Source organism: Amphiprion ocellaris, chromosome 14, assembly GCF_022539595.1.
Source record: "Amphiprion ocellaris isolate individual 3 ecotype Okinawa chromosome 14, ASM2253959v1, whole genome shotgun sequence".
NCBI lineage: Eukaryota > Metazoa > Chordata > Actinopteri > Pomacentridae > Amphiprion > Amphiprion ocellaris.
The window spans coordinates 3,519,305-3,531,468 of NC_072779.1; the positions used below are offsets into that span (position 1 = coordinate 3,519,305).

The 12,164-nt window shown below is 38.4% G+C and overlaps 1 protein-coding gene across 7 annotated transcripts in view; it reads left to right on the plus strand.

Moving 5' to 3' along the window:
- The window catches only part of larp1 (La ribonucleoprotein 1, translational regulator), a 74,152-nt gene that overhangs the window by 51,089 nt on the left and 10,899 nt on the right, over positions 1–12,164 (plus strand). For 2 of the 7 annotated variants that reach the window (XM_055017027.1, XM_055017033.1), the window contains 6 exons: positions 3,683–3,845; positions 5,609–5,753; positions 7,081–7,255; positions 8,778–8,959; positions 9,768–9,872; positions 10,899–11,225. In XM_055017027.1, coding sequence (XP_054873002.1) covers positions 3,683–3,845; positions 5,609–5,753; positions 7,081–7,255; positions 8,778–8,959; positions 9,768–9,872; positions 10,899–11,225 — 1,097 coding nt within the window. The remainder of the gene's footprint in view (positions 1–3,682; positions 3,846–5,608; positions 5,754–7,080; positions 7,256–8,777; positions 8,960–9,767; positions 9,873–10,898; positions 11,226–12,164) is intronic. The other 5 variants (XM_055017029.1, XM_055017030.1, XM_055017028.1 and 2 more) reach the window with 5 other exon arrangements.

Here is a 12,164-nt window from a genome sequence, read left to right on the forward strand (position 1 = left end):
AAAAAAGTCTACATTGTCTGATTTCTTTATTAGTTTCTACATTTTCTCTATTCTTTCCTCCTTCTGTGACTGTAAACGGAATATCTTTGCGTTGTAGATGAAACAAAACATCATCTTGGGAAACACTAATCGACATTTCTCACCATTTTCTGACGTTTATAGAGATTGATTGTCGATTAATCTGTTAATTGCGGCCCTGTTAACATTAGCCATTTACTTCCTGTGTGTTTAATTTAATGCAGACTTGAACTTTCTGTGGAACTTCCTCTGCAGCATTTTCTTCCTTATTTCTGCTCAGCGTTTTTGTTTCTGTTCTTTCTTTTTTTTTGCGGATGCAGCAATCTTACATGAAAAATCTTTATTTAAACTAATCTGGGGTTTAAGGTTTAATGTCAGTGAGAGCTGTTACGGCACATACAGGCTTTTAAATGTCCATAAAAGGAGAATAAAATAGAAATAACTAAATATTACTCACACTAGGGCTGAACAATATGCAAAAAAAATAATAATTATGATGAATTGTGCAATATAAGTTTGCATTTTAGTGTAAATGTTGCTGTTTTAATCCTCGTGTCGTCCTTCGGGTCAAAACTGACCTGTTTTAAAGTTTGAAAATGTGGGAAAAAAATCTGTTTTCACAGTGAAACTTCTGATGTCCACATTTTCAACATTTTCGGGAAATCTTTGAACATTTTTTGGTGGAAAAAAGAAATGTTAAAAATGTTTCTGAAGAATACTCGCAGAACACTTTATGTGAATGTTCTTAAAGAAAATATCAGAAGTTTTACTGATATATATGGAATCACTTCAGATATTTTTAGGATTTTTTTTTAAGATTTTTACTCATTTTTTGAAAATATTTACAAGAATTTTCTTACCAAATTTGGGGGATTTTTTTTAAATAAAACTTTTAAGGGAAACTTTTAAGGAATTATTGGAATTTTCTTCCTGAAGGTTTTGCAAATTTTCAGAAATTTTGGGACTTTTTTTGCTGATTTTTTGAGATTTTTTTTCCGACAAGGAAACAGTATTTTTTGGTGCCTGTAAATTAAGACAACAGGAGGGTTAATTTCATTCTCAGCCCAAAAATCTTTTAAATACGATGATGTGAGATTTTGCTGCAGTAGCAAACAAGCTTTTTGTTTCCTGGAGAATCAGATTTTAAGCAGATACGTCCCTGCAGCACCTCAGTATTTCATTAAAATGATGTTCTATCAAAACATATTGCATCTAGACATGTTCTAACTTCAGTAATATTTCAAGTATTTGTTTAGAAATGACTTTCGGCTCACTAATGGTGGTGAAACCCAAACACACTCTGGCAAATAAACAAGAGATCACAGAATTTTAAACATCAACTACCTGCCTTTTAAATGAAATATTCTCTGTCCTCTTGCTTATATGTTTGACTAAACAAAATCGGCTACTTTTGGTGGTTTGGGCCTATAAAAAGCTGGGTGGTTGGTGAATCTGATCGGCTCCACTGAAGCTACAGCGAAAGCAAAACTGTGCAATAACAACCGGAGAGTGTTGGAATGAGGAAAAGCCTTGAATCCAGCAGGAGAAGCAGGTTTCCCTCAAGGTCTGTTGGTTTTGGCAGGATTCTTCCTATCGCCTCCCTGTTGGTGTTTGCTCTTTTCTCGCACATTGTCTTCCCTGACTTTCTTTCTTTCTTTCTTTCGCTCTTTTCCCCCGAAGCAGAGAAAACCCTGGTAAGTTTTAAACTTTACAAAAGGGGAAGAAAGTGTGACAGAAAACCAGCATTACAAACAGCCTGGAGGAGGTTTTTAAATCCAGTTTTCTTGTGTCTCCTTGTTGTTGAAACAGTCTGAGCAGATAAACTTACCCAGAATCTCTCATGTGTTTGTGCTGCGACGTACTCTGATGTGTTCACACAAGCTCACAGTCTTTATTTGACAGGATTTAAGCTCTTTATGAACGCAGTTTTATAGGTTTATGCATTTTTCTTGTAACTGTCTTGAGGCACCATGCAGGAGACCTTTTCTTGAATTAAATGTAATACTTTTTTATATTCTACTAAAAGAGCAGTCTCATTTTCTCATAAGCTTCAGTTCTTTCGTTCACCCTAACTGCAACTAACAGACTAAATAATTGAGGAAATAACAATACAAAAGCTGAAAAATACACTTGAAGGGAGCAAGAGACTTTAAATATAAGAAAAATGTGAAAAAGTGTAAAACTGAAAGCACATAAATCACTTTAAATATTGTAGGTAACCAGTCAAACCAGCTTCTGGCCATTTTTTTACTTACTGTTGCATCATTTTTCTCCTCCTGCACCTCTATGGAAAACACACACTTAAAATGAACTCAAAATGTGCAGTAAAACACAGTTATAATGCCATAATTAATTTTACAGAAATTGAAAAAACCTGGAATCAACATTTTTCCAAGTGTCCAGAGGAGTTACCAATACCAGGAAAAAAAATGATGCCTCTCCATACTAAAGATATTTAACTACTGACATTTAAATAGTTGCTTTGCTCTGTGTTACACAGCCTGCAGTTCAGCCTAAAAATCCCAGATTTTTTTGACTTGTCGCTGTTGGTCACAGCTGAGTCACTAATGACTTCCTGGTTGCAGGGAGGACAGCAGAATTTTTTGTTTTTCCAAAGAAAAACAAAGTTTTTCTAGTTGTTTTTCTAGTTATGTAAAAGTAGTTATTTTTTTGCAATTTTTTAACCCTCCTGTTGTCCTCTTTTACAGGCACCAAAAAATATTGTTTCCTTGTCTGAAAAAAATCCAGAAATTCAGCAAAAAAAATCCCCAAATTTCTGAAAATTTGCAAAACCTTCAAGAAGAAAATTCCAATAAAAAGTTTCCCCTAAAAGTTTTATTTTAAAAAAAAAATAAAAAAATCCCCCAAATTTGGCAAGAAAATTCTTGTAAATATTTTCAAAAAATGAGTAAAAATCTTCCAAAAAAATCCTAAAAATATCTAAAGTGATTCCATATATACCAGTAAAACTTGTAATATTTTCTTTAAGAACATTCACAAAAAATCTACCAAAATCCAGCAAAATTCGCTGGATTTTGGTTTAATTTTTTTGTGAATGTTCTTAAGAAACATTTTTTTTTAACATTTTTTTTTCCCACCAAAAAATGTTCAGATTTCCCCAAAATGTTGAAAATGTGGACATCAGAAGTTTCACTGTGAAAATATATTTTTTCTGCAATTTCAAACTTTAAAACGGGTCAATTTTGACCCACAGGACGACACGGGGGTTAAGAGAGACGTGCCGAGTGAAGTATTTCTGATCCTAAACCAATGACATGTTACAGATGAGTAGTTCAAGGACTGTCGGAAAGCTGAAAATCTAAAAATTCTCTTTTTTTCCACAGTTGTTCTGGCCCTGATAATAGGTGTAATTTCTGTGATTTTGTAAACACTATGTGCCTTTCCAACCTGCTGGCAGAAGGTTATAAAGCTCTAAGTGATTCTGGAGGCTGCATCACCGTAAAGTGAAGTTCTGCATCAGTGACCAGCTGACATGAGAATCCCCAGAGCTCAGAGATCAGTCAGGAACATGAAGTGATTGTAAAACAAAGAGAAGCACTTTAAAATCGTTTTTATTGCTTCCAAGGCAGCTAGTGGGGAGATTTTAGTCTCATGTTTGGGTTTCAGTGATGTGAGCCTAACCGGCTGCTCTTCTCCTCTCCAGGACACTATGACTACCACTACGGCTACAAGTCCTACGATGTGAAAGATGGACAATACGGACAGAAGTTCAGCAACTCGGTGACCTACTACTACGACAACATGAGCAGCAACGACCTGTACTCGGTTGATCAGGACCTGCTGAAGGACTACATCAAGAGGCAGATGTAAGTTCAGATTCTCTTTCCTGGTAAAAACACGAGAGCAGCGTTAAAGCGATGAATCTGTTAACAAATACGAAAGTTTTCTCACAGTGTTTGCAGTCAGATTAACGTGCTGTAGAAGTGATGAGCTCCTCATGTCTCTTCTCTGACTAAACATCAATGGAGAGAACTTTCACAACTCTGATCTCAGCATTGAAGCACAAATAAGGAGAAATAATACAAACTGGCACTGATTTGACATTTGTGATGCTTAAATTCGTCATTTCATCCTGCGTTTCTATTGGTTAGTTAGTTGACGTAGGTCACAGCAGCATCACACTGTGAGATGATCACCCCATATTTCTGACAGTCAGAATTTTATGGCAGCTTGTCTTTGGTCACCATGACAACGGCCGTCCTTGAACCCGTCTCACAGTGCGACATAGGACCACCGATTTAGAGCCATGACCATAGATATCACCATGATTCTCTCATGATTCTTATCTTTTGTCTGGGATGGCTGAAAATCGCAGTGTGTCAAGGCTTTAAGGCAGTTTCGGAGCTGATACCTCGTCTGGATCTAGTTTTTTATTAGTTTTGATTGTTAAGGAAGCTGCTTTAGGTTAGGAAAACTGGTTTGATAGCGGCACCAACACTTAGCTGATCTAAAACCAAGAAATGCTAATATCAGGGGGTTGGAGTGGAAATATAAGAGTCAATAAGATCTAATAAAATTCTGTTGCTGACATTTTTTTAGTGTATCAGATAGTCTGCCTAATCCAAAGGAGTACTAGAAAAAACAGAGCTTCAATACAAATTCAAACTCTTATTGTCACAGATTAAACTTAGATGTGTTTAATTTTCCTGAATGGCACATCCTAGATGAGTAGTTCAAGGACCATCGGAAAGTTAATTATGTGATGATTTTTTTCTGTTTTTAGTGTTTCTGGCTTTGATGAATGTTGTCATTTGGTAGTTCAGAAGGTTACCCGTCCAGTGTGAGTTGGAAGCCTAATAAATAATTTTAAATCTTGTTGGTTCAGCTCCAGATTTGAACCGTTCCAAATTCTGCCTGTAAATTCAGTTTCTTGTAATACCTTGGATTTGCTTTTTTGTCACATTATCTGTCCATCTAAATAAGCCAAAATAAAAAAGAAGCAAAAACTAGTCAGCTCTGCACCACCAGGAACAGTGGATTGATGGTAATGATGAGGTATTTTTTCATTTTTATTGATTAAAAGGTAAAATCAATGTAAAATAATTCAGTTTTGTTCTGATAGCATGATAAAGAGGCCCCAGTTTTATTGTCTAACTCTAAATATTCAAATGTTTGCTTTAAAAATGTGATGCTGCTGTTTTGCAGTGCCAAAAGTTTGAACACCAGTGAAGTTTATCGCTGAGGTTAAAGCTTATCTCACTTTTTCCATACGAGCAAATTTCAGCAAATGTTTGTGTCTCTTACCCCCAGCCCAACTCAGACTGGTTCGCAGTTAAGTTCTGCAGATAAAGACACTCTTTGTGTAGCTGCAGTAGTTTTCATCTCATAACTGAAGGAGCTAACAGCTTCCTTGTGTGCCTCCCTCGGTTTAAATGTGCGTTCAGTTACTCCATCTTTGAAATCAAATCATCTGTTTCTGATTAGGAGTTCTTCGGGCGGGATTTGTTTACATGTGACAGACGGCGTGTGTCTGTTTCCAGTGGTTTCTGGTTAGTTTCATGAATTATGATGAAACAGCTGCTAACATGTGACTTTCTGCTGGACGATCGTGTTTCTCTGCCTCCTGCAGTGAATACTACTTCAGCCTGGACAACCTGGAGCGCGACTTCTTCCTCCGGAGGAAGATGGACCAGGAGGGCTTTCTGCCCATCGGACTCATCGCCAGTTTCCACAGAGTGCAGGCCCTCACCACCGACGTCAACATCATCCTGGAAGTAAGCACAATTCTTCTACCAGCTGGTTCTTCTTCAAATACCTGGATCTATTAAGGGGTAGAAAAATAATCTGAGTCAAATCGTGTCACAGAAACGGTTAAATGCAGAATTTTAGGATGTTGGCTTCAGTTTAACTCAAGACAAAAACAGAAATACAGAAATTTACAGGACAGAGTAGTTTAACCCTCGTGTCGTCCTACGGGTCAAAACTGATCCGTTTTAAAGTTTGAAAATGTGAAAAAATATATATTTTCACAGTGAAACTTCTGATGTCTACATTTTCAACATTTTTGGGAAATCTTTGAACATTTTGTTGTGGAAAAAACAAATGTTAAAAATCTTTCTTAAGAACATTCACAAAAAAATCAACCAAAATCCAGCGAATTTCACTGGATTTTGGCTGATTTTTATGTGAATGTTCTTAAAGAAAATATTAGAAGTTTTACTGATATATATGGAATCACTTTAGATATTTTTAGGATTTTTTTGAAAGATTTTTACTCATTTTTTGAAGATACTTACAAAAATGTTTTTGCCAAATTTGGGGGATTTTTTTTAATATATATAAAACTTTTAAGGGAAACTTTTAAGGTATTATTGGAATTTTCTTCCTGAAAGTTTTGCAAATTTTCAGAAATTTGGGCAGTTTTTTTGCTGAATTTTTTGATTTTTTTTCGGACAAGGAAACAATATTTTTTGGTGCCTGTAAATGGAGACAACAGGAGGGTTAAGAATGAGGTGATGTACAGTTTTAAACAGGAATGTCCGACATTATCGGCCCAATATTGGCATAAAAATGTAATATCGGTCAATATTGTTATTGTTTTTTTACCTATCATGAAAACCAATAAAATAATGCCTGGATTTTGCCGGCATTTACTCATAAAGGGAGGGAGAGTGTGAACTGTTGTTTGAGACAATTAAAAAAATATAAATGTCATTTTTTCTGCAACTTAAGTTGAAGTAGTTTTCTTAGTTTGCACAGACAATGTTTACATTTAGAAAGCCTTGTTGCATTTGAGAATGCATCCAGTTGGTTCATCACAATAAAATCAGGCATGATGTGTTAATTCCACCACAGGAGATACGTGATGCTACCTAAAATTAGTTACATAGCCCACATATATCGGTATCGGTTGATATCGGAATCAGAAATTGAGAGTTGGACAATATCGACATATCGGTTATCGGCAAAAAAGCCAATATCAGACATCCCTAATTTTATAGTTTGGGTTTTACATCAGCCTTCATGATGTTGGGAGGCTTCAACCAATTGATGCTGTTTCCATCAGCACACACTAACAGACTGGTTTTCTTCTTCTGTCAGGCTTTGAAGGACAGTAAAGAGGTGGAGGTGATCGACATGAAGATCCGTCGGAAGGTTGATCCGGAGAAGTGGCCGCTGCCGGGCCTGAATGTGCCGAACCACACCCACACTGACTTCTCCCAGCTCATCAACTGCCCCGAGTTCGTCCCGAGACAAGCGACTGAGGAGCCCAGAGGTGAGCGCTGCGGCTCGCTGTGGGGAAAATTAAGTAGTCATGAGAGAACCGGGCTTGAAACGAGCCATTTCCCACACTTATTCCTTATTTTGTTCAGTTTTGTAGCAGAGATCGTGGTTCTGGTAATGTATGTGCTGTGAAATGAGATCTTATATCTGGAAACCATGACAAGGGAGATGGTTGGGTGTTACTAGTTTCTTTAAGGGACTAATATACAGGAGGTCCTCAGTTTACGACGTCCTCTACCTACATCGTTTTGTCGTTAGGTCGGAACTGGTTATGTGGAGCTAGTTGGCGAGCAGAGCAGATGAATACGTCGTCACGTGGCGCTATGAGACGTTTACATCCTCCGATTGTACGGCACCTTGGATTGTGCTACATTCACTAACTTTTTGTCCTTCATTATCGCTCCCAAGCGTAAGTCAGACTCTGATGATGCTTGGAAGAAAAGGAAAGCTGTCTCCATGTGTTCTGTCTTCACTGCAACGTAAAAACTGCAGCTGTCCAAATAGTGAAACTTGCAAAATGAATCGTAAGTCGTAGCAAACTTGACTTCTTTGCTGTGGCTCTTGATACACATTACAGAGTGAAACTGCAACAGAAACAGAACAAAACAACATAAATACGTGTAAATAAATCCTGTTATCTTAACCATTAAGCCCAACAATGAAGTTAATTTCGTACAACATTGCCTCTGTGGCGTTCCTCCAGAAAAGCACGTACCTGTGTAAAGTTAAACAAATAGCGGACAGGAAGTGACAACTGTCAACAGACAATTTCAAAATAAAGGCTTTTTCAAACTCAAAGTACATCGATAATTCTGCCTTAAGGGCAACACACAATGGAAGTGAAATTAGATTTAATGAAACGCTCAGAACCGTGCAAAACACAGACGAACATCGACATTATTAGATCAAGTTGTAAAAACAGGTCAAAATATTCTGTTATCTTCTTGTAAAATGACTCACACGTGCATGAAAGTCGTTGGCATTCATGACTTTTATGAAGAACTGATCGATATCTTGCAGCCAGTAACGGCTTTGTTTACATTTTCTCTGGAGTTCCGGATTACGGTGAAAATCGAGTTACATCAGTCTGTAGGAACGGAACTCTGACATAAGTCGAGGACTTCCTGTATACTCAAATCTGGGAAGCAAATTAGGAAAAAATGAAATGTGTTGACTGAGAGCTAATAAGATGGTTCTGTGTTGAAGGACACATAACACACTAAAGATGTTTTCCTTCAGTTTAACTTGTATATTAATGTTTGTATTGATAGTTTTAACAAAATGCAAAACTGAAACATGAAGAAATATATTAAAGATAACCGATATTCCAAAGTAATCCTCCCTTTGCTTTCTGTCATTCAAAAACCAAAATGCAATCTTTTGGTGGACAGAGAGCAGGAGAAGTGTTCATAAATGCTGACCTACTTGTCCGGCATCATAATTTTGTGGTTTGTGGTTGAATCGTTTGTGTCATTAATGAGAGGAAATGTTTTTTTCCTCTGTATCTGCTGCAGGATCTCCCAGAGCCTCCACACCGGTGCAGCACCAGACCAAGACTGAATCCGACATCTCCAACCTCAAGACGATGCCCAAAGGCCTCTCCGCCTCCCTCCCCGACCTCGACTCAGAGTCCTGGATCGAGGTGAAGAAGAGGCCCAGACCTTCCCCGGCCAGACCCAAGGTCAGCATGGAGAAGGTGAAACCAAGCAGAAAGTTTTGTCAAGCTGAGGAAGGAAGTGAATTAAAGTGTTTCGTAGCTCTTTCTGTGTTCACGTCGAGCCATTATAAGAAGTTTTCTGTCGTTGTTTGGGATGTTTCTTGCCAGCAGATGAGTCTTAGATTAATTCTTAATTTCAGTATTTAGTGTTGAAAAGATTTAATACAAAAACAAAACATGTTTCCTCCAAAAAAATCCCTTTTCCTCATTAAAAATGTGTTTAAAAACATCTGAACAACCAAACTACTATTGCTTAAACAACCAGTGAATCACCAAAAATGTAAAAAATAATGTATTTAATTTTTTAAAATGTCAAAACAGTTTGTAATTGCAGTTTCTCCAAAGGTAGAATTTGCATTTTTTTATGTTGTTTTGTCAGTTTAGATTGAATATCTTTATATTTTGGGCTGAAATTTGAACAAAATTAATGATCTGGATGTCCTGACTTGGAGAATATAATGCTTTTGATATTAACACATGACCACAGAGAGAATTTAAATAGCTATTTTACCATTAATTGCTAATAAAATTAATTGATCAATCATTTAGTAAACAGTTTCATTAAGCTGGCAAGTAACCATCATTTCATTTCAGTGTTTTTATTTAATTTCACGATCAAACATTCAACTCATCTGTCCTTTTTTAAATGCTGTTGTGCATTTTTTCCACCAAAAACCCCTTTGGTTTCTCATTTTATTAATTTCACATCCATCTTCATCCCTTCATCGTCCATCTGTCTCCTCCTCCTCCTCCATCGTTCTTTCCCGGTGTTCTGTTGACTGATCAGGTGCCCTCATTGCAGCAGCAGCAGCAGAAGGAAAGCGACGACGTGATTCGCTCCCCGGTGCCTCAGCCCGGCTCCTCGCCCATACCTGCTACCTCAGGAAATAAGGTGAGCCACAAAATCAGACCGCTATCTGATGTGTGGGATGTTTGTTCAGGTAGTTCTGACGAGAATGAAACCTGAATGTAGGTCCTTCTTTTCAAAACCTCAAAAATCTAAACGTCTTTTATGTAAGTTAATCATTTCTTTTAGTAAAACTGTGGGAAAAAAACTCTCCAAGAGCCTAAAATGACATCTTAATGTTGCTCATTTTGTCTCAAAGCTCTTACATTGCTCTAATTATTCCATAAAAAGTAAGAAAACCAGATAATATCAAGTTTTTCAGTCCCTAAATATATTCAGGCACCTGTGAATTTGCACAATATGGATTTTTTTCATTTTTGTTACACACAGTTATTGTTGTTACGCATTCTTTTTATTTATTTCACAAAAATTGGGGGGGAAAAAAAACTATAATTAACATGTACAACATTTTTCCAAGTCCCTACAAGTGTTAATAATACTGGATAAAAATGTTGGCTCCGCATTCTTGTGTAGATATTTTACTACTTAGATTTTAATTTGGTTTCCATACTTTCCTGTCTGCTCTGCCTAAACACTCTTCACACTTCAGCTGAATATTCAGAATTTTTCCCACTTTACTGTTGGTCACAGCTGAGCCAACATGAGCTCATCAGCGACGTGGAGAAGCGTGGAATTGTTCTGATTTATTTTCTGGTAATTTTTAAATGAGACATGTAGAATATAGGGTTTTTGTTGACAGTTGTAGGCTTAAATTTGGGTGATTTTCGCGACTGAACAAGACGTCACACATGATGAGTTTAGTGATCACTGAAAAGTTCTTAATGCTGTAATTTTTGGTTAAAAAAAAAAAGAAAACCGAGCACTTAAAGCTTCCTTTAAAGGGTAAAAACTATTGTTGCACTTGAGGGGATGTGGAATTCTTTCAGATCCACCTCATACAAGTTGATGTTATTGATCGATTCTTAATGTTTCACTATCAGGAATCTACAAGTGTAGTGATCAGAGTATAATCATCTAACATCTTGTGATGTCTTTCCGTTATGTTTTCAGGACGGAGCGGAACAGGACGAGCCGGAGGAGCTGGACTTCATGTTCGACGAGGAGATGGAGCAGATGGACGGACGCCGCAACACCTTCACCGACTGGTCGGACGAGGAGACGGACGGCGAGATCGACGACCACGACGTCAACAAGATCCTGATCGTGACGCAGACGCCGCCGTACCTGAGGAAGCACCCGGGAGGCGACCGCACGGGACACCACACGTCACGGGCCAAGCTGACCAGCGAGCTGGTCAAAGTGATCAACGACGGCCTCTTCTACTACGAGCAGGACCTGTGGGACGACACGTACGAGCCGGAGTACGCCACCATCAAGGTGAGGAAAACAACCCAACCTTCACTGTTTTAGTCCATAACCTGCTAGAAAACAGTCCAAAAACACCACCTGCTGACGCACAACTCAAGACTTCTGACAGCTTCCACGTCATTGTCGCATTGGAGGTGTTTCTGCCTCAGGCCAGATGACGACTAGATTTGTTCTCCTTCGGTTAGAGCTGTTTCTGGATGTGGAAGCAGGACAGAAAGTTGTTTTTGTTTGCTTTTTGTTGCCGCTGCTGCCCATTGTTGCATTGTTGGACCCTTTGTGGGACCTTCACGTGCTCGCCGGCACACATCCAGCGGCGTGTGGAACGGAGCACGCTTGTTTATAAATACACCCCACATGCAAGGCCTCGGCCTGAGGGCTGGAGCTGACAGAGAGGGGGACCAAGATGGACGCTCGGAGATCTGAGGAGGCTTGGTGGAAGGACGGGGCCAGTGTGAGTCCAGGTGTGATGGATCTGATTGGTGTGTCAGATGTGTCTGTTTTTGAACCAGGCTGTTGTTGTCAGAGAGACAAAAAGTGTTGTCGACCTGTGGAAACTTCAGGGTGTGTTGATGTAAGCCGCTGTTTGTTGTGCTGGTGTCAGATCACTCAGAGGAATGAGGGTGAAAAGAGTGTTTCTGGCAGCCATGTTCTGCTGCTGCATCTCAGTCTCCAGACTGCTGCAGATCAGGTCTGTGGAAGTGTTCACATTTGCATGAGCACATCTTGTTTTTTTCACCTGGGATTATCCTTAAGTATCTGTGTACTTCATGTGAGGGCAGTCCTGCGTTTCAGCCGTGTGAAATTGAGAAATTTGTGTCAGAGTTTAGAATTAAATTCTGTTTTTAATGCTCTTTATTGGGATCCCACAGTAGGGCTGAAAAATAGAAACATACTGCAGTTATTCTGACAGATATTGCAATACAATATGGCTTTTTCTTTGGGGACAAA